Source organism: Paramisgurnus dabryanus, chromosome 3 (genome assembly GCF_030506205.2).
Source record: "Paramisgurnus dabryanus chromosome 3, PD_genome_1.1, whole genome shotgun sequence".
In the NCBI taxonomy this organism is placed as follows: Eukaryota; Metazoa; Chordata; class Actinopteri; order Cypriniformes; family Cobitidae; genus Paramisgurnus; species Paramisgurnus dabryanus.
In genome coordinates this window covers 1166352-1190275 of record NC_133339.1, presented here as the reverse complement: position 1 = coordinate 1190275, position 23924 = coordinate 1166352, and the positions used below count along the sequence as shown (strand labels likewise).

Sequence of the window (23924 nt, the reverse complement as noted above, 5' to 3'; positions counted from 1 at the left end):
AGCTTATATTTTTCCCCTGTGTAAACTAGAGCAATCATTATTTTATTATTTTTCTCTCGATATTGCTACTTGTTAATAATGTAAACTGCACTTATTTAATAGTTTATTTATCTAGTACGTTTTTATATTGATTTCTATGAATTGTCTAGTTATTGGATTTGGAATTACTTTGTACGAAGTGCTTTGACTGAATAATTGTTTGCATTGTCTTGTCTTTTACGTGTAACTTATGTTGTCTGCATTATGACGCTTTATCTTGGCCAGGTCGCCGTTTTTAATGAGAATGAGTCCTCTATGTGCCAACCTGGTTAAATAAAGATTAATAATAAAATAATAATAATAATAATTACTCCCGCTCGCGTTTAAATGACAGCAGAGAGACTTGCCCCTTACAGACCACCCCCTCACAGTTTTCAGGACAGAAGGGGTCGAAAGTGGACAAAAGAGACGGATGTAAATACCAGGTGTAAACGTAATGTGTCTCTCTCGTCCACTTGTGATCCGATCGATGAAAACACATCTTAATACCAAGTGTAAACAGCCCCTAACACTCTTCTGCACAATGAAAACCACAAGTCTTCGTCATCGCTTCGTAACATTGGTGTCTTATTTGATTCATCTCTATCTTTTGGCTCTCACATTTCTTCTCGCTAAAAACTCTTTTTTCCATCTCCGTAATATTGCTGGTCTCTGATCTTCTCTCACTTTAGCTATACTGAAACCTTAATTCACACATAAATCACTTCACGTCTGGACCATTGCAATGCCTTATTTCTCGGTCTACCCAAAAAACGGTTTACAAGATTACAGTTTGTTCAAAACTTGTCAGCAGGAGTCCTCACCTCCACGAGGCGCTCTGTTCGCATTACTCCTTTGTTACATGACCTTCATTGGCTACCCGTGGAATCTCGTATCCACTTTAAAGTATTGCTTCTAACGTTTAAAGCATTAAATGGTCTTGCTCCCTAATAGCTGTATGTATGATTTACTCTACCATTAAAGCCCTGCCCGGTCCCTTAGATCAGCTGAACTTGGTTTATTGTCCATCCCCTGTTTTCGATTGTCCAGGAGGAAGATCATTTATTATTAATGCTTCTCAATAATGGAATTCACTGCCTATTACACTACGTACTACCTCATCTGTGGGTGCATTTAAGACCCAATTAAAAACAAATATATATTTAACATGCATTTTGGGTAATGTAACTATACGTATCATATGTGACTGTGCTGTATACGGGGGTGTCTAAATGTGTAAAGTGTATTGTAAAGCGACCTTGAGCTATGGAAAGGCGCTATATAAATAAAACTTCTTCTTCTTCTGTCTTTATCTATTGAATTATTTTGAGCATTCATGTTCAGGGTGTGTTACTAACTTCCTAAAATACAGCATGAAACTGTGCACACTATGCAAGATGTAGCGGCTGATAAGTGACCAGAACTACAGATGGTGTTAAGTTTCACATTTATTCTCAGAAACTGTGAAGTGAGAATGACTATGAGCATGAGAACTGTAATATAAATAAATACAGCAAAAAATCTGATAAAAACACACTGTGAATTAAAAATGTCAAAATCTATTACTTGAATGGAAAGATGCAAATAGATTAGTACAATAAAAAAACTTGTTCCTTCTTAAACGAGACAAAAACATGTCAAACTAGACCTGATAATCATAGTACACTCCCAGAAAAAAAGGTACACTTTTGTACCTCAAAGGTATACATTTTAGATGGACATACGGGTACTTTAAAGGTACATATCTGTACCAAAATGGTAAATATTAGGACTTTAAAGGGTTCATGGTAAAACTGGCTGCTGGTAGAGGTGTTAGTAAGATGCTGGTCTGACACGTTTGTCTGTGTGGGTCATAACACCCCAGTATAGTGATGGGGACACTATACTATCAAATGTTAAATGATCCTTAGGATGAGACGCTAAACCAAAGAGGGGTATGCCTCAACATCCTGACCAAATTTGCCTATTGGCCTACTTATCATCCCCATATCACTCAGACTGTGTCTCAATCAGCTCCCTTGTTCAGTAGTCAGGGCACAGACCAGGGAGTCAGCCATTTTAAGGGCTGTCTTAATAGCAAATAGTGCACTGGAACGTTTATTCCCTAATTATTTCCACAATGTAACACAAAAAAGGCTAGGGTCCTTACCAGTGCCATGGTAACGATATACTGATTCACGACCTTAAGAGCTGATTGAGACACAGCCTGGTGGGCGTTCTGGTGCAATATGGCTGCCGTCACATCATCCAGGTGGATGCTGCACATTGGTGGTGGTTGAGATTTATCCTTCTTTTATACGTAATGCACTTTGAGTGCTGCAGAAAAGTGCTATATAAATGTAACAAATTATTATCGTCGCAGTGACAACTTTTGTACCTTTTTTTCTGAAAGTGTAGGTTTAATTTTCACAAAACACTTTATTTAACTATTGCATAGTCTGCAGTATATACACAACTCATAATAAAATAAAATATCTATTAGTAATATATCTTACTGTACAGTACAGAGCGTGACTAGACTTTGGATTTTGGGCTGCTGAATTAAATGTTTTTCCATAAGAATTAAGAATTAGTCTACAGTCATGTCAAATGTACCACTAGGGTACATTAAGGTACAACCTACTGTTATATAAATGAAATGGATATTTTATGATATCTCATATGAATTCTACAAACACATGCCAATTCACACTTATCCAAAAACGTCAACAAACTCAACAAAACATCAAGCTTACATATGAATATCACTTGTTGAACAAATAAACATAAAGTGAACACATGAAAAGTAAATAAAAAGATAACTCACATAACCCCGATAGTATTTATATATATAAATATACATGTATCACTGTCAGGGTTTTTTCTCCTCCTAGGAGTTTTCCTCCTGGACTAGCCAGGAGGGTTTTTTCCCTAGGGGTTTTTGTCATCCCTTGGAGAGTCCGCCACCATTGGCTTAACTTAAAACTTTACTGTATATGTTACATTATTACTACGCTTGCTTTTCTATGCTATTTTTCTACATTTATTAATGTAAAGCTGCTTTGAAACAATTAACAATCGTGAAAAGCGCTATATAAATAAAACTGAATTGAATTGAACCCTCATATGTCATAGTCCTAAATCATTACAACAACTGATAATAACACAAAGTCTGGTGCTATACAGAATCAAATATTTGCAAGCATTTACTTTGAAGCACATGAAGTACTGATGATATCAAATAGGCTATTAGTTAATGTACTGCTGTCTTTTATCCTCTTTCTTGTCTTTTATTTAATCTGAGCATAAGTCACATCATCAGATCCAGAAACAACATCTGAAAAAACAAATGAATGCAAAAGACTAAAATGAGTTTGAATCATTCAGTAGTTAATTTTATTCCTAAACACTGAATGATGGTCACAGATGCTGTTTTCACTGTTTTTTTATTATTTTAGTTCATCATATGTTTGTATAATCATGAATAATGGAAATTAAAAAGTCATTTGAAAACTTTCTTTACCTTTTTTCTTTTTTGTCTTCACTTCTTTCTTGGGCTTCAGTTCAATGTCAGCATAGGTGATATCAGCTGTTTCACTTACACTGTCTACAAAGAAGAATAAAGAAATTAATTCCCACTGTGTTTGGAAAATCTGGTTTTTATTGTTGTTTATATGTCTATGTGGTGTTTTTAATATGTTTTAATAAGACATGCCATGTGCAATGTATCATTCAACACAATTGGTGAGTATTTTAAAATTGGAGACAGTCTCATTCCAGCGGTTTAAAAATCGCTTTGGTTTCCAGCGTCACAAACATAAAATCAGATCTGCACAGTTGAACACATGGATCAGTAGTTTACGTTATAGATATTATGTATGGATGCCACATAGACCCAGCGCTGAAATGATCACAGCCCTGCTGCTGTTCCGAGGTGGTGTGGAGACGGGGACTAATGTGCATATTTCTGTCAAGAGATCTTTCTAAAAGTTACACATTGCACCTTTAAGAGTTTAAGAGTATTTAGTTTTACTCTTTAAGTTGTTTTTACCTTTCTTCTTGAGTTTCTTTTTCTTAAAGCTGACCTGTGAATACAGGACATGACTGAGTCCGGCCTGAGTCACTGTTAAAGAAAAATTATTTCACCCTTGATAAAAAAAAACATTAAAACATTTTATGAGATGAACAACATTAAATTACATCAATACTGTGCATTACCTGTGTCATAAACATGAGCATCTCCTGTAATGAAGGAATAAAGTAATAAATAGTTTAAGAGATTATCTATAAATGCTTTATATAATATGAAAGAAATTAAACATTGTTTAACATGCAGATATTGACTGAAAATAAAGTTTAGTTCCAAAACAAGATAATTTTTTTGTGTGTGTCAAAACATGTTTATTATTATGTAATCATGTTTTTATTGTGTTTTATTGTGCTACTTAGCTGTATTTTGTTTTAGTTATGAAGGCTTGAATAAAAAAACAACAACTGCAGTTTCAGTATTAATTAATCAAAAAACAAGATATTTGAAAAAGTTATCTTGTTTTGGAACCAAACTCTTCAAATATTTCATATGCATGTGATTATAATGAATCTAGACGGACCAGACTTCAGTGGTGTGTATCCATCTTCACTTTGTATCTGATCTGTTGTCTGACTGATGTCCTGCTGTGGGCTGACAGCTGAGGAAGACTGAGAGACTTTACCTACAGAAGTCAACACAGTACACCTTTAGGACTGTTAACTTTTAGGTGGTTTATCCTAGTCCCAGACTAAAATGCATGTTTGAGCTGCATGCTTTAATTTAAAAACACCTTTTCCTGAATAATTTTAACATATATTGGTTACATTGTTTTCTCTCAAGTGGCACAGCTGTAGTTTTTTCAAAGGTATGCTTGTAAAACTTCTTAAATGTCCTAATATAAATAAGGCCTAGTCCTGGATTAACCTAAACCCTGTCCAGGAAACCGTCCCTTAAAGTTTTAACAAAAGTATATATAAAATGCTGACTTTTGTAAGTGCACACATCTTTGACATAACAAGAAACAGAACTTCTTAATATTAAATGTGAAGTTTGTAATTTCTGTGCCTTAAACAAGTTATCTTAACACTTCACCAAGACCCTGTCATCTGGCATTGTGTGGGGAAACATAAATCATCTTGTAGGTGCAGTAGTGCCACACCTTTAGCAAAAAGTAGACATGACAGCTCATAATATAAAAGTCTGAAGAAATACCTGAAAAAAGCTTTTTAAAATGCTTAAAGTCGCCATGAAACGGAAGTAGCGATTGCCTTATTTTCCCCGTGGTGACGTATATCCGAATGAAACGGCTTTTGAGATGAAATAAGGCAGGGCTGGATTTGAATTTGTCCATCGAGATCTGATTGGATCGTTTGAAGTTGGGTCGTGTTGCTAATTGCTAATCGCTGCGATCCTCTCCCGGACCCCGCCCACCTGCCATACTTTTGACCGGAAGTGAAGAGAGATCGTTTTGAGGAGGGGAGGAGATTTACATTTTTGATTAAAGATTATGAGCACACACGAATTTTTAAAATATAATGAAGCTCACAGATAAGTCATTTGTTAATAATCCCACAATATTAAAAATATATATATATAGTTTTTCACTTCAATTTCATTGCGACTTTAAACATTAAATAGCTTGTGTTTACCCTGCTGATGTTCATTAGTGATCTAGCATTAAGAAATTAACAAAGTTTAGTTGCATTTTGTTTGTTCACATGACCTTTATTATCTTTCCTTTTATTATTTACTCATTAACACAGAGATTGTGAACAATATAATACAAAAACACCAGAAATTAAAATCTAGATTAAAGAAAACATGTGTAAACATACACCAATGACACAGAGAGTGTCTGGTAGAAGATTAGAGATTTAAGATCACACAATGTCTGATTTGCCCATCACTCAATGTTTCTTTCTGGTCAAACACGCTCAGCCAAGTGACTGACAAGTCTTAGGAGAAATGCTCAGATTGAAAATGTACTTCTGCTTGTCTGAACTAACTACATTGTAACTTTTCAAATCTATCAGTATGAACCAAATATGTTTGGACCACCACTGAAAAACATCAGGGATATCACACTTCACCTTTAAGGTTTTTCTGTGTAGATGTGTCACCAATCACAGTGAATTCCTGTAAGAGCACAAGATTCAAACCTTTTCTGTTTTTGTAGATCCACAGGAGGACCAAGAAAATGATCAAAAACATGACGCTCAGTCCAACACTCACTCCAACTACAAGACCACGAGATGGAGAACTCGAAGCTGGAGAAGTAGAGATATGTTCTTCTTATATAACCAGAACATTTGTAAATGATGCAAAAATATTTTTACTGTGTTTATTCTTACAGATGATACGTCTGACTGAGATCCAGCTCTTTGGAGACTCTCCTCTCTCTGGGTGTTTACAGTAGTAGAAACCCTCATGTGACTTTGAGACTGTAGGGATGATCATCATGTCTCCTGTAGTCTGATTCTGCACCACTGATCCATCTTTATAAAATTCAGCTCTCAGGTTAGAGGGGTTTTTATCTCGATATAAACAGCGTAGAGTCAGATTTTGTCCTTCAGTCACAGGATGAACAGGACTGTCCAGAATCACATAAACATCTACACAACAGAAGAAATGAATGATGATTACAAATGATTAAAATATAACAAATTAAACAAGTCTTAAATCTCATAGACCTACATTGGAGGAGGCACAAACAATTATAACTCTCTGAATATCTCTCTTTAGCAATTAAAAAGCATGTTGCAACCCACATCACCGCAACAGCATTTAGTTTTTTTTTATCTGAAGTACAATTTATCATTGAAATGTTACTGAACACAATTACTGAATTACTTAAAATTACTGAATTGTATTTAATGCTGCATTTGTCCTTTATGAACTGATTGTTAAGCTTCCATGCCTCTGAAATAAATGTAAACTCACTGTGTACTGAGATATTAACAGGATGAAGTTTCTCTCCAGATTCAGACTGACACCAGTACACTCCAGTATCAGATGTGTAGAGAGATCTGATTGTACATGTAGATGTTGTTCCTGTAGATCTCCAGTATGATGATGAACAAGATTCCAGTTTGTCTGTGTATCTTCTTACTGTCCATCCAGCAGAGTTACTGTGATCCTCACAGCTCAGAGAGAGAGATTCAGATGAGAAGTGTTGAGATCTGTTGGGTCTGATGATCAGAGAGACTGAAGGAGAAACACCTGAGAAGAAAATGACAGAAACTCATCTTTATAAGAGATAAATAAATAAATGAATGATATAAGACATAGATTGTGAGAGATTGTTGTTGTTTAGTTGTGTGTGATGAACTCACCAGTGATCCACAGTGTTTGTGTGTTACTGTACTCTGTGTGATAGACTGGATCTCCTCTCTCTGCTCTGCACATATAAACTCCTGTGTGCTTCACAGTCACTGAACTCACTGTGTAGATGCCTTTAGATCCTCCACTGCTGTTTGACACCAGCTCATAATCAACATCTTCATTCACTGTTAAAAGGTCAAAATGTGCAATGCATTATGTTTTAAAAATGCAATATTAACAAAGAGAGAAAATAAACAGAGAAAATTTGGAAATGTTTTCATTATGAAACTGTATTTGTTATGATTTATTATGGTTTATACTATGGGGCTGTTGAATGCTTTAAACTGTTTGGTTGACTGAAGAGGAACGTCTTTATTATTTAAAACTACAGTATTTAAGTATAAACATTACAAAACACTGCTCTGATGTATGGTGAGCCATGCAGCATACAAGCAAGAAGCAAAATATGACATTGTATTATAAGTCACCAAATGCAATCTTCTGCCAAACACAGCACACAAGGAGTTTGTAAAACTCATTAAACATTATGATTTATTGTTATAATATTGACCGGTTAATTCACGCTCTTCTCTCTCATTCAGCTTAAAGCACAAATGGATTCAGCTTAAAGCTGTGGATTGTTAGCATGGGTGCCAGCCGAACTTAGCCCCGCCCACCACATTTGAGGTCGGGAAATTCGGACTGGGGTCGCTCTATCGCTGCACTACTATGCTTGGGCGAAAGCAGGTCGAACCAATCAAATTGTTGTCAAACTGGCTATATACGATGATGGACAGATGATCAACAGTAACATAATCAACCATGTCACCAAAGAGCGCTTGTGTTGAATCCGTTTACAACAAAGACGGCTGCCGCTGGAGAATTGAGATGAAGTGAAGTTTTAGCCATCGAGTCTGTTCTATAAGATATCGACAGATCATTGATTTTAAAAGAGGAAAAAAAACGCAATCAAGGCATTTGTTGATCAGAAAGATGTTTTTGCCGTTCCTCCTACGGGATTTAGCAAAACTGCAAAAGTTTAATTTATCAGCTGGCTCAGCGCGCACGTGCAACTCGGTGTGCCCGACAACGTGGATATAACTAGAGGGCTTTGCCAGCTCCTTTTCAGAAACCGTGGATGAAGTTCATCTAACTTACAAATGTTAAGAGATAGTCTGACTGTATGACTTAGTAAATAACTCAAAATGTCGTGATAGGAATGAAATGTTGTAAACATAATAGGTGTTAACTCAGACTTAGTACAATCATAATGTTAGTCTCATTGTAGCGAAATAACTAGCAGTTCAGGTCAGGCTGCAAAAGAGGACAGGCGCAATATCAACATATGTCACACACTTGGTTGCTCTGATTGGTTGTAGGTCTATCCAATTTAGTGCAGAGGCATTTTTTGTAGAGATCGACCGATACTCATTTTTTCAAACCGATGCCGATAACAAATATTTGGAGGCTTATGTGCCCGATAACCGATATGCTGAACCGATTTTTATTTACTGTTTTACTTCTGTTTTTGACATAATAATTACTACACTACTGAACTGAACAAACCCTTATAATAATAATCATTATCACAATCACTCCCTCTTTGCATACAAAGTCATAAATAGAGGGGTCTGAAAGAGTGAAGAATAATATTAATTTAATGAATAATGTAGAAACTATATTCCCAATACATGGACTATTCCAAACACCCCTATCATTTCGTCAGAAATGGACTGATCCAAAGTTCGCGCTCCGGTTTTCAGGTAACAGAGCGGGAGAGAGAGAAAAGTATAGCGGAGTTGGCTGCTTGTTATACATAGTTTATAGAGTAAAACAGGTGGATTAAGTGCCTTTTTTGGGATATAATATCGTTGTTTTGACCAGCAACCTGAGCCTTCAGCAATCCAACCAGTAGTTAGCAAAGAGATTTTACAAATATTATCACTGACTGGAATACTACATTCAGGAAAGTAACAATCAAAACGGCTTATATATCATCAAATTTCTTAACTGGTAACATTATTTGATTTCAGAATAATTAATATTTAGTTGTTTTAGCTTATGAAATGTCTGTAGACAGCGCTGTTTATCTATGCATTTACTCGCGCATTAACTGTATTAAACTGTGACCGCTTGCGGAGGTAATTAATAATTAATTAATATCCAGAGACATTTATTTAGATATTTTAGCAAAATAATGTTTATCTGGTAAATGTTAATAGGGTAAATCTTGTTAAAAGTGGTAGATGTGCTTTAGCCTCCGGTAAGTGATCAGCAATATGAACGTGATTTTACGATGCTAATGATAAGCATAAATAACAGAAAAACAAATTTAATTTAGCGTTTTTAATTCCACAAAGCATTAATTCATGGCTGTTTTATTCATGCAAAGCTACGTCGTTATTGGGACCGGATTTTATGGATCAGCCAGCGTGACTCTGTGAGTTCGTCTCTATTCTTGGACAAGCTGCACACATTGCTTTTAATATCAACTTATTTAACATAACATACATTAATGCACAAATAAGCTGTGCTATAAATGCCTCATATGCAAAGTAAGTATACTCAAAGTCCTTTTAATAAAGTCGCGTCACTCCGCCGTCATATTTGCTGTGCACGCTGCTGCTACTTTGAGCTCCTCTCCTCAGATGCGTCCAGCGCGCAATTTTCTTGTTTATCGGTCAATCCGATATTACAAAACAGATATCCGATCATCGGAAAATGCTCAAATATCGGGGAAAATATCGGAAAACAGATATATCGGTCGATCTCTAATTTTTTGTCCTAGTTCGGTTAAAACACGCCCTATAATCACAGCCCAATGGAGCGGTATCAGACTCATATTCTGACTAGAATTGAGTATGACAACGTCAGGCTAGTGGATTGTGGCTTTGAAATTAAATCAATTAAAAATTATGTTTACAAACTAAATGTATGTGTCAGGAAAACACTAAATAACTCCTCAAGTAATCTCTCTTCACCTGTCATTGTCCTGTGTGTGTGTGTGTGTGTGTGTGTGTGTGTGTGTGTATGTGTGTAAGCCCTGCCTCCAACACACAATGACAGACACAGTGCAATCGGATAAAGTTTTACAAATGAATATGACATTTATTTTTATAAAGTTGTAAACACACCTCAGGCAAATGTGCTGCTACATCACTCTCTGAATGCCCAAACGCAGTACTTGACTAAAGCAAACACTGAATTCATAGATACTAAATGCTGTTTTATAAAACGGGCAGTTCTGGTTCTTCATTTTTATTTGTTGAAATGCGTTCTAAAGCACTATTTGGACGGGATTAGTTTTCCAAACAATGTTTGAGTTTCAACTTGTCCCCCAGGACGTCTGTGTTTTTATGTACCGATTCGGACGGGATTAAAATGATGCAGGCTATTCCAGAGATGGGAGTGTTTGTTTCATGCATTTGGGCGTTGCAGAAGAGCACATGCTTTGGATACGTGTGTTTGTAATGTTTAATATTTTGCTTTAAATGTAAAAATATGACATGTAACATGTAATTTATTAATTTAATTTTAACAAATCAAAATAAAATAAACAAATCCTACTAAAGTAACGTTAGCCTACGTGTTTTATATAACTGTCTGCTTATAATAAACCCAAAGAAATAAAGAAATAATGATTAATAACAATTTATTATCTTTATTAATTAACATTACCATTCCGGAGTTGAACAACTTTGAATGGAGTTTCTTATAACGTTAATGATATTACAGTGGCCAGTCTTAACAGTGTTTGATATTCAGCTCATCTTGATTTAATTATTTTATTTTTCCGAATGCGAAAAAACATCCATATCTAAATGAATGGGACTCAGGAAATACAATATACGCGCATTAGTAAGACCTTACGGCAGATCACGTTGGCCAAAACACGAAATGAACCGCGTTTTCAAAAGATATTGCGGGCAAACACACAGACATTTGCATCCGTAGGTAAATTGTTCTGGAATTCTTACGGAGGTCGTCAGAGAAAAACACAGACATGGCCGATTCGGACGGGATTAAAAACACAGAGGACCTCTGAGAAGCACAATTTTCTCAGAGGTCCCCCTGTAAAACTAAGGGGCTGTCCACACGGAGACGCGAATCACTGTATACGCATAAATTTGTTATCGTATTGGTGTTTCATCCACACGGATCCGGCGATTTCAGAGAGTGAAACCGCTATTTTTTGAAACCTGGTCCTAAAGTGGATAAATCTGAAACCGACACCCTTGCGGTTTCGTCTGTACAGCCAATCCGTATATTTTGTGAAGCGAAAACGTCATCACATCACGTGTCGGAAGCGTCACACGTATCAGCAACAACAATAACGGCGGATTACGTGATTGTGTTCGTGCTACAGAAGCTACTAAAGCCTACTAGCTTTATTACAGCAAAATCTATTGCGTCTATGCAATTGTGGTGACCAACAAGCGATAATGGACAACACCATACGTTGGCTATGCGCATGCTCAAAGTCTTCTTCTCCGTGTATAGTGTATATCTGTGGCAGAATTACAGCGCCCCATACTGGTCCGGCATATATACTACACCGCTTTCAGTCGGTTTCAGTGGTTCCGTGTTTACGGATTATTTTTTTAGAGCAAGGAAAAAAAATGATCGGATAGGGAATGCACCGGCTTCGTGTGGATATAGCCTAATCCCGTCCGAATAGGGCTTAAGCCTTGATAAAATAGCCCGGTAAACCCACGGTTAAGACCGCATTACATAAGTATCACTGCGCCACTGTTGCTGTGTACTAATTTATGAAAATAAACACCACAGTCTTTAATCATATTTTTTATTTGTATAAAATTGCACAATTATGGCGATATCCAGATACATGTCAATAAATATTGTTGAGTCATCTAATAAATAAAGAGAAAACGCTCCCTGAGGAGTTTCTACCTCAAATTCATATTTCCGCTATCCACTGGGGGGTGATCTTACCCAACTGAAACACTGACGCATACACTCAACACTAAAAACAGCGTGTTTTGTTCAGGTTCTGAATCTGATCTCTTACAAAAGTTATTCACATAAATGGAATTATCTCCGCTTTTAGCAAAAACAAATTGAGAGGTGATAAGAGAACAAATTAAGGTAGGATGAAACGTTTTTTTTCATGTTGTTTGAAAACGGATGGTCTGTTCTTTCATTTGATATTTTATGTTTATTTAAAGAAGAAATTTTTTCTGCAAGGCATTTAACTAAAACTGGGTGGCAACTTTAAAAAAAAAACCCCGCTGACTGGGAAAGAGTTCAGCATCCTTCCAAGCATATTTGATCATCACTTCAACAGTTGCATGATGTAAATGTTAATGTATAAATTAGATGAATGTTGGTTTATAAAATAAACACCACACTCTTTAATCATATTTTTATTGTGTCTTTGCTGCGTCTGTGTTGGTTGGGAACTGCGCTCGGTTTCAGTCACACCTCCCCTTCGCATCGTGTCTAACAATGCCCCTTAGCTGTTATAAAATGCGCTGGTAACCCACTGCTTCTTGAAGCTTATTGCTTTATTTTTCCTCTTCAAAAAATCTATTCAGTTGATTTTAACTCTCCTCCAGTACAGAATTAAGTCTAAAATCAAGGTTTGTGCCAATCTCTATTTTAAATGTTCTTACTACTCCTCCTGTCTACCTGCTGAGCCATGCCTGTATAATATAATGTCCGAAGCTCTCTCAGTGGGCCAATCAGAACAGGGACCAGTCAGTGACTAAACATTAACATTATAAAAGCATGCATTTTATTGGTCCACAAAACGCGATGTCCATTCCATTGGACGCAGGGTCTTAAAGGCAAGTTGCATACTCAATAATATGATTTTGCATATTGTTAATACAACAACTAAGATATTATGGCACATACTGTATATATTGCACAGCTCTAGTGTAAATCAGGGGCGTTGCTAGATATAAAGCTCTACTGGGGCACATGCCCCCCATTTTTTTTTTCTTGAGAGCCTGCAGTGTCCATAAATGTGCAACACTTCTATACAATTTCCTTTGCTTAACCCACTATTCCAACACTGCAACAAGTACTGGGAAAGAAAAAACATGTATTTAAAAATATTTAAGTATTATAAGTATAAGTATCTTCATATGCTTAACATTATTAACATGTTTGGAGGCATAAAATGTTTGAAAATAATGACATCAGAAAAAATATTTTGATGCACATTTGCATTTTACATAACAATGATTAATAACTTATTTTTTACAAAAATATTTTTCTTTTTATGACTGCTACTAAAATAACCTATCTTAGTTACTGCTAACTGTTTATGTAATGTCTTAGAGCTAGTGAACTAAATATTCTAGTGAAATAAATATTAATTTCAAATCTGAAAATACAGAACAGTATAACACACATACTTTGTGTTGATTTTCTCTGCAAAAATGCAATTCCATAGACTTGAGTAAGGTTGTCCTAAGATGTTTTCTCTAATGTTTAAGACCTGACTGGGTAAACATGTAATTTGTCTTACCTCCTTAAACTCATCATCTCTCATTTTTGCTTCCCTTTCCCTGCTTTGCACAAAACATTTCTGATGCCTATCACATGAGCCAATAACGATCGAGTCAAAAAAAGATTATTATTATTATTATTAGAAACTTACTTTAGTCTCGACATGTTTTTTTTTTGTCTCGTCATGTTTTCATAAGTCAACTCAATCGTGTAGCCTTACCTGGACTTTTGTTTGCGGCTGCACGTGTCTGAATAGACGTGCACGCGTCAGTGCAACTGCTTGGGTAACTACATTGCATATAGATCCGTTTTGCCTCGATTATATTTGAAAATTAATACACCAGTTAACTGCTAAAATGTAAACTTGAGATTTACACTGGGGCACAGAAGATTTACAGTGGGGCATGTGCCCCAGTAAAAGGGGTCTAGCGACGCCCCTGGAAATGAAGATAATATAATCATAATTACAGAAATGTGCTATCACTAATAACGCTCCTAAATCAACAACTACAGTAACTGATTATATGTACAATATGTAGCAGGATTAGGTGGGCTGTGAGTGGCAGCTATCACCACCTATTAGGGAGTGGCAGTCCCCTTTTAAGCGGCGATTGGCTGCTGCCCGGAATGCGTCATATCCGGCTATCCACCTTGGTGTTCGCAACGATAGCGACAGGTGAGCATTGCGTGTAAATGTTAGTAGTTTTAATCTGTTTGTTATTTAAAACTAATGTTGCGTTGGTTTTAGAGTGTTTGTCTGTTGTGCTGGTGCCCTCCTGTACTTGAATGGGTTAAATGACTGTTTACCCTCAGTTAGCTGTTGTTTACCTGATATTGGTAAACCTGTGCTGTAAAACTGTAATGTGTCTGAGGTGATACTACTGTTTGGTAAGTGTCCAGCCCAAAGTCGAAATGTTTGAGTGTATGACGTTGTGATTTAGTTTTAATATTATATTTATTCATTTTAGGATTCTCCTTTTTGTCCTACGCTGTGTTTCCTCTGTTGCTGCAGTTTGATTTTTGCGCTGCTGTGTCGCACCGCTGAAACAACGTCACTATCTTTACTGTGGTACCATGGACTGTACACTGTCTGGTTTCTAAGCTTTACTGCAAAATCCTATTTCTGAGTGGAGGATTGTCCAGCACATTGAAGCTGGCATATGGACTTTGTGTTCGCGCCGTATGACTTCTTCTGTGTAGCCCCATTTGCCAATTATTGGTGTGTGTTGCTTTGCTTTCAGGAGCTGAGGGTTTCCACGGGCAAAGGATCTTTTAATGGTGGTGGTACAGCGTCAACGGTTGCCGTGCTACACATTTTGACATGTATGAGTGTGTGCTCTGAATTCACGGTGTGGTGTGTGTGAGTGCTTTTTGATAATTTGCGCCAGTGATCACTCCTGTGGGAACCTCAGCCCTGTAAGTTGATGTATTGTGTTTTTATTTGTTATTTTGACTGTTGCCAGTCGCTGCATTCTTTGCAGTAAGGATATTTCTTTTTTTTCTACAGTTGTTTTGTACCTTTGTATAATTATGTTTTGTGATGTTGTGATGTTTTATGTAATTTGTTTTGTGTCTTTTCTTGTTGGAGTATAAGAGAGAGCTGTGTGGAGTAACATCAGTCTATGCCTGTTTTAAGTCATTTTCCTACCTCAATGAAGGTTACAAAAATAAATTTTATATTTTTGTATTATACCCACGTCTCCTGCTTATTGCTCTTGTTCTGAGGAATTAACTTTTGTGCCTTACCGCCTTTTTGGGTGTAAGGATTATTTCCCTGGGTGCAAGTCCTGGGGTGGCGTAGTCTGAGTTTTATGCAAAATCTTTGCTTTCGTCGCAAAGCTATCCCCCAACCCCCTCGTTGTGCCACAAATATAAACAACTCTATGTTTGACCCTTGACAGTGTTTGTATTTTAGTGTTGTATTTGTTATGAGATGAATGAGATATTACCTGAGTGAAGACTCTGTACATTGAACCAGCTGAATGTCCAGTCTGTAGATGAATTTATAACCTCACACATCAGAGTCACTGAATCTCCTTCAGTCAACCACTGCTGTGGAGAAACACTTAAAACTGTCTGTGGTTTATCTGAAAGTGATCAATCTCTCATGAATAACATGTTACACTTCATCTCTTCACACTAATAATGATGAACAAACATATAAACTCACCTGATGATACAGTCAGTGTAACAGCATCACTCATCTCAGTGTTTTGTTCACGTATCTTTCCTCTACAGGTGTATTTACCACTGTCATAGTATTGAATGTCGTTGATTTTACACTCTTGTGTGTTGCATTGGTGCCAGTTATATGTCCACTTAAACCAGCTGTATGTCCACTCAGTGTCTCCTGTATCCTGTATGTCACATCTCAGAGTAACAGTTTCTCCTCTGAACAGCTGTGTGTCAGGAGCAACACTTACTACAGGTTTAGGTCTCTCTGTATAAACACAATTTATAGTAGTGACATTTTTAATAAAACATGCCAACCACAAATACAACTCAAGTGTGCACGTATCCAAAAAAGAAAAAAAATTAAGAATGTACTATACACTTTTGTTAGTATAGTGAAAGTAAATATAAATAGGATTAAAGTTTGGGAAAACTTTCCCTTTAAGGCTTTCAGACAGCAGAGTTCAACTCATTGACAACCTTGTTTTTTATATCAGGTTAAATTAAAGATTCTACAGTGTAAAGCTGTAAAGTAAAGCTTATATAGTGACTGAGATCAATAGGATCTTAAAATCCTTGTTGTCTCTTACCTTTAACATTTATCCACAGTCCATCACTGTAGTCTGTGTAATAGTCTGGTTTTCCTCTTCCAGCTCTACACCAGTACTGACCTCCATCTGAAACTTTAACTCTGTCGATTGTGTAAGAGTTTATTTCTGTTGTTGTCTTCTGAGTGTTTTGTGTGTTTTTGTACCAGTAAAACTTCCATCCAGTAGACCAATGATCAATGTGACACTCCAGAGTCACTGTGTTACCTGTCAGTACAGATCCTTTAGTATATGATGTGAGTTCAGGTTTTGGTTTTGATCCTATAAAAAATAAAACACAGAGTCTCTTTACATTGTAGTGCTTTATATCACATATATCTTCAGTACTGATCCTTTATCTCACACTTCAGTCTCTCCAGTGAACTCAGATGCTTCTGGTGTTACTCTCACTGCTGTAAAAAGTAAATGAGATTATAAATCTCATCACAAAGCTGTTTATATGAAATCACAGATCTGGAAAACATTATTAATGTAATTCTTACAAAATGATTCATTAGTGTCAAAAATTTTCTTTTAATTTGAGCTTGCTCATAAAGTTGAAAATTTGATTGAAGCAGAAGCTTTACTCCTTTAGTCTGGGCAATGTCTGATTTACATTAAGGCTCTGCTGTATTCTGATAGGGAATCTTTAGCACACAGGGGCGGAGTGGCAATCGGGAGATTCGGGACTTTTCCCGGTGGGCCGGTAGTGTTTTAAGGCTGCGAGGGCTGGTCTGATAATAGCCGTGCTTTCAGTCTTTAGTCGTGCACTCCGGCCACACTAAAACCTATTTAACATATATTGAATATGCTTCAGCGCTCAAAATGTATCTGACCGCACCGCTCTCTCTATCAAGCCCGTCTCCCCTGGAGTTCTATCAGCCAATCAAAAAATAAAGAAAGAGGCTACACAATAGCCAATCAGAAAATAGGACTGTTGTATCTGGGTAAGATTTAACGCAACAACCAATAAAAAAGCATAGCCTCGCACACCAACAGAGGAATGGAGCTCCAAGCATCACTTTGAGCAGCACAGAGATCTCCTGTTTTAATGTTTCAACAAATGCACAACTTTGACACAAACCATGACAACTTGACTGCTGTTAGAGAATGTTTCCCAGATAATCAGCCTCAGTTTTTCACGAGTGTATGTAACTTAGCCAACAGTTTACAGCCTGTTCACTGACAACACCTTCTCAGAACACGTAAGTTTAAGCCTCGTTAAATTTTCGTTATCACACGATGACTGACATTTTGTCACATAAAATATCTCTCTCCAAACAGGCTTAATAATTTTATAAGCAACTGCTTTGCAACCAAAGTAAGCTTTAGCTTACCTAAAACTAGGGAACTGTTGACTTTAAGATCTTTTCAATAATAATTATTACACTTGGTATTTCATGTTGTTTTGCAGTCATTTTATTGTAATTTTAGATTTCAGCATTTGCTTATTTACAGCGAACCATTTTCTTTTTCCTTTTTTTTTTTTACCACAGAGGGCTGGTGGTCTATGAAATTTCCCGGTAGATTTTTGGGTCCCACTCCGCCCCTGTTAGCACATGACATTGATTTAAACCTTCACTTTAATGCTGATATTACATCTGTTAACTGATTGATCTCTAAATGCATTGTAGCTTTTGTAACATTCAACCTTGAATACATTTGTCATTTTAATATGTAAGGGATAATGTAGAGGCAGCCGGTAGTTATCGGGAAATAAGCCCCGACAGTGTGATCAGGACCCGACGCGAAGCGGAGGGTCTTGTATCACACTGAAGGGGCTTATTTCCCGATAACTACCGGCTGACTCTACATTATCCCGCTTATTACACGGCTACTTGTCACATAAGAAAAAAAACTGGGCATGAATATGAATTTGAAACATTTTATTGGCATATTTGTTTTAAATTAACATTTTTATCCTTCCGCGAAACTTTGCACAGATGCATAAAATGATCGTAATACCTTATTAAGATCCTCTGCTTCATACTTGTCTGTCTCCATTTTTTTCTCTTTTAGCCAGTCTTTGAGAAGTTTTAATGCCCATTCTGTATTTTTTTGTGTGTTGGCTTCGTAGCTGTCATGCTCTATTTTGTCAAGTTCAGTCTCAGTAAGCTCTGTCTTGTCGTGGTTGTCCAGTGTTTGTCACAAGATGGCGCCAAACAAACAGTAATCTTTATTGGCGCGGAGCGATCTTACTCGTAAAAGTAGTACCGGCTATGCGTTATTATTTTGGAGCGGTTATTATTCGAAAAGAACGAACCTGCAAATGTCTCAACTGACCGATCAGAATCAAGCATTCCAGAGAGCCGTGTAATAAATATATTTAATAATTGTTCAATGTATTGTGCATGATGTGTAGGACAGGTCTGATTTTAATTTCAAGGAACTAAACCAGTAAACTACTGTCATGACTTCAGTTTGATTAAGTTCAGTTTTCTGTCCCTGTGTGTGTATGTCTGTGTGTTTTGTCATGTTAAACATTCATTGTGGTGTCTTTCCTCTGCCCTCTTGTAATTCCATTATTCCTCAGGCTTGCATTCTTATCTCTAATTTATCCCTTAGTCTTGTATTAGACTACTGTGTAAGCTGACAACAGTGTAAGCTGCCTGTCCAGTCTCAAGGTATTTATACTAGTTTATCATTTTTTTGAAATTACCTCTACAGTAGTTAACTCTGTCTTACCCAGTTTAAAGTAATAACTCATCTTTAGTAAGCCGATCCATTCCAGTCATGTCAGTCACATTCTTCTCTGGGGTCTCTCTCCCTCTCTCTCTCACTCTCTATTTCTCTATCTTTAGGCTGAAATCCCAGCTCCTGTTGTCCTAATCTTCTCATTTGATGGTTCAATTTGTCACTTAAGACGAGACTACATTGTGTGATTTCAGCAGTGCCTTTGTTAAAAACTAACTCACACTGTACAATTAAATTGCATGTGATGAATCACCAAAGCTTACGGTTTAAGTGCTCATGCTGTGTGTTTGAAATAAACGCGTGAAATTTCAGAGAAAGAAACAAGGCATTGAGATGACAAGACGTGATTGATATAATTGATCTTTTTTGAAACGCAAATTGAACAGCAGATCTCCCTTTGATTAAAGATCTGTTTATGTGTTCCTTGTTTGATTTATGGCTCACCATACCAAAGTAACATGCCACTATGGTTTCATTTGGATTTTGCTCTTGTGCACTAAAGGAAAAACACTGAGTTTACGGCGATTGATTTGTATCTCTGCTTCAACTGTGCAACACCCAATGAGGGGGGACCAAAACTTCTAAATTGTCAAAAAATCATCTGACCGACCAATTACCAGTCTGGAGAGGTTAATCGGCTCTTGTTTCCACTGTACACTGCACAACAAATGACATATAATCAAACTCAAATTTGGCGAACTCAAAAAAAAAAAACAATACGTTGCACAACCCAGATATCAACTGAAATTCGGACGAAAAGTGCACAGTATATGCCCTGTTTTAAGTGTCACAGTTTTTCCCCTTGGCAGTCATGTTGCCCCCTCTGACTCTCCCGATACTCTTTGAAAGCCAATCGCTGTCACTAATAAATCTGTATTGTGTGCCTGCACTTGAATCTCAGTCTCACTCCTGACAACTACAGGTTGAAATGAAGTTTGCCATAATATAATGTATATTTTTTGGATGATGATGAATAAAGATAAACAGACTTACCTGATAATGTCAGTGTAACTGCACTACTGATGTGTGAGTATCGTGGTCCACTGGTCTCTGTTCCTTCACAGGTGTATTTACCTGCGTCAGACTCAGCAACAGATCTGATTGTGTAATACTGGAGTTTATTCTGCTGGATGATTGAATCTTTATACCAGCTGTACTGCCAGCTGCTGACTCCTCCTCCACTGATCACACATTTGAGATTGACAGTTTCTCCTCTAAATACAAGTTTATCAGGGTCAACAGACAACAGAGGTGTTGGTCGTACTGTAGAATGACACCAAATCATACTGTAAATAATGTCAAAATATTTAAACATTTGATTCTCAACCATTTGTGCTGTATCATACAGGATTGATCATGTACTGTTTAACTGCCACTTGTATATTGTCATATGAGATGATATTCATTGTGATCACAGGTCAAAGTGTATTATGTGAGTATAAATACTTACCATTTACTGTCACTGTTATTGGTTCACTGTCTTCTGTGTAAACCTGAGGGTTTCCTCTCCCGGCTCTGCACTTGTACTTTCCTCCATCAGATACTTTGACTGATGATTGCACAGATCTGGTTGTTTTAGTTCCTGTAGCTACATAGTATTCAGAGTTTGAAGGTTTAACAAAAATAAACTCCCATCCAGTGGCCTGATGAACCTCACAGGTCAGAGTAACTGAGTCTCCAATGAACACAGGCGTATTTGGCTCCATAGTCAGAGTTGGTGTTATATCTGTCAATAAAATATCAATAGGAGTTGTAAAAGTACAGAAACAAGATTTGGTAAATCATGGGGGCAGTCCAAAAGCATTTAAACATGGCTGAAAAAACGCCAGGCAGACAGTGACTGAAGGGTAGCGTGCACACCAAAGCATTTATGGTGGCGGTCAGTGCATGTTTACAATAGTTTCATATGAAAGCACCGCGCTTTTAAAAAAAGTGTTTGCCTTTTTTGCCGGTGCACTGAGAGTTAAAAAAGTTCAACTTGAGAAAGAATGCTAAGCTCATCAATGTCACTTCTCATTCAGCCATCCAATCACAGTGGAGAAGGGGCGGGACAAATATCACAACAATCAGCCGACACATCGTTCAATGACTGATAAACAAAAAACCAAAGCGCTCAGCTGAAAAAAACCTGGAAAGCGCCTACAATCGTTGAAACGTAAGTTACAACATGACCCAACTTCAAATAATCCTATCAGTTTTCGGTGGACGAAATCATGTCCGCCCTAGCTTTTTTCTCATTTTAGAAGCTGTTTCACTCGGATATATGTCACGATGGAGAAAATAAGACAAGCATTACTTCCGTTTCATGATGACTTTAAGCATTTAAAGAGATGGGTTTAAAGTGAGAATGCCAATTATTTTATTTTCATTTTAGTCTTCTTTTAGGTTTTAGGGTGCCACTTTAGAATAGTGATCCATTGTTAATGAATAACTACACAGGAACAAATGAGTAATGCAATATTAACAATCTAGTGACTACTGTTAACTAACATGAAACTCTTGATTAGCAAACTAGTAAGTAATAGCACACAGATGAACGTAGTAGTTCACTATTAACTAATCAATAACTACTATTTTATCTTACTCCCAGAGAACTACTGAGAAGTTTCATAATTCATGCAAAACTAAACAATAACTAATATAGGACAAATGATAACACTACATTAACACGTTAACTACTGTAAACAAATACACAAGACTATTTACATTAGCAATAGGTAATAGCAAACTTGTTTTTATTGAATTACTAGAGAGTCATTGAGAGACGACTGGAACATAGATTCATCAACCATCCAAATGCCATACATACAGCGATTTTATTATTTAACCTTCCTGTCAAAAAACAAGTTTTATATATGGTTCCTAGCTCAAGCAAAAATCCTGTGAATGGTAAAAAGACTCTACATTTTAAGATTACATTGTTCTAAAGGAATTACTAATGGGTTACCATGATCTTCCAGCCTGGTCTCACTGTTAATACGTAGTATTTACACGTAACTTTAATAAACAAAAAACTTATTTTTTGTACATTTAAATAGATGTTAAAACGTACAATGCAACGTATTTACAACATTTAAACGTAGCATTATTACGTTTTGACAGCTAAAAAACTTAAAACTTTTACGTATCTTTCATTCCATAAAGGTTGCTGTATAATTTCCTTTTAACCATTTTAGCGATATGTTACCACCTTAACCCTACCCCAAACCTTACCCTAAACCCAAATCTTACACTAAACCCAAATCTTACCCTAAATCCAAACTCTTTTAATACAAAATGTTTAAATACAAATCTATTATTTTTATATTATGCAACGTAATGGATAGATATGTTTAGGAACATATTAGTAACAATATAGCATTCAAAAGATATTGGTGCTAAAAAGTTTATTAAAATCATTTAACGTTACTGTTTAAAAAATCATAACAGACAGACAAGTGTAATCACAACCATTTATTTATTGCTGAATATGTACTGAATATTAAAATCAGTACCAAAAGTAGTTAAAATGACGATGTGCTGCAGCCGCGGTCCTCTCTGGAGTATATGAAGTAAAGTAAAGAGAAGTATTAAAGTTATTAATCCAAGAGTTTGATCAGCGTTGATCCGGCTTCCCTCTGTCACGACGCGCTTTTTTTTATTTCAAACGTACACCAATGGAAATGACGCAAATATGTCACGTGGCACTCAAAGAGCCAATGAGCTTTTGATATCTCTGCCGTAAAGCAATGTGTCGTAAAGCTTCCTGAAGCGTGATATTTGAATTCACATTAACGAACTCGCGATCTGACTTTATGGTTGCTGATGAGAACTCGGATTAAGATCGCTGGATAAAGGGCTGAATTTGGATCTGTTCCTCGCAATCTTTATTAAAGAATTTTAAAGATGTGGATTACAGCAAATGAATAAAAGTAACATCTTTTGTGAATTTCTGTTATATTTTGTTGAAATTATTGCTTAGTAGTAATAATAACGTATTGCATAGAAGACACAGGAGAAGACGCGTTTTTGTGTGTCATAGCAAACAAACAAAATATAAATACAGAAATGCTATTCATTTTAAAGTTCTCTGAATATCATAATCATTTCATTAGGTAAATGGGTAAACTGTCTTCAATAAATAAGTCAAAAAATATGACTGAAAACATGTCATTAATATGAGTAAGAAACGCCAATGCCCGCGATTTTAATATTTATGAATAGGAATAACTTACATACAAGTTTGTACGTTTGTAAAGCTGAAAATACGTAAATAATTTACGTATTAGTCCTGTCAAAACGTCGATATTGTACGTTTCAGTGTGTTTTAAACGTAAGTAAATGTATGTATTGTACAACCACACTGAAATGTAAAAATACACACGTATTCTCATGAGATCACGTTGGATCTTCACTTTATAATACTGATCCAAATCATTAAAAGCCCTACATTTCTTGCCTCTGTTAAATAGGGCTGTAATGAGATTAACCAAGATGTGTCACACCTGCCAAGTTGGTAAAACTAATGAGGTCATATGCTGGCTGTGAAAAATCCCTCCAAACATTTAACCATTGATTGTGTTGGTTCACTAAGTCTGTCTTAAACTGGTGATATATACTAACTGTGTCAGGTGAACCTGTTATCCTAACTCTATAGTGAAGACTAG

General features: G+C 36.4%; 1 protein-coding gene across 1 annotated transcript in view; it reads right to left on the bottom strand.

Moving 5' to 3' along the window:
- Positions 1-1440: 1440 nt before the first annotated feature.
- LOC135768677 (Fc receptor-like protein 5) overlaps positions 1441-23924 on the bottom strand; it is a 58278-nt gene continuing 35794 nt past the window's right edge. Inside the window, exons 5-15 of the mRNA XM_073813747.1 lie at positions 20272-20541; positions 15787-15912; positions 7360-7533; positions 6968-7246; positions 6388-6639; positions 6187-6294; positions 4608-4709; positions 4216-4239; positions 4049-4120; positions 3521-3604; positions 1441-3334 (exon numbers count right to left, since the gene is read on the bottom strand). Of these exons, the coding sequence (XP_073669848.1) occupies positions 3288-3334; positions 3521-3604; positions 4049-4120; positions 4216-4239; positions 4608-4709; positions 6187-6294; positions 6388-6639; positions 6968-7246; positions 7360-7533; positions 15787-15912; positions 20272-20541 (1538 nt within the window). The 3' untranslated portion in view covers positions 1441-3287. The remainder of the gene's footprint in view (positions 3335-3520; positions 3605-4048; positions 4121-4215; positions 4240-4607; positions 4710-6186; positions 6295-6387; positions 6640-6967; positions 7247-7359; positions 7534-15786; positions 15913-20271; positions 20542-23924) is intronic.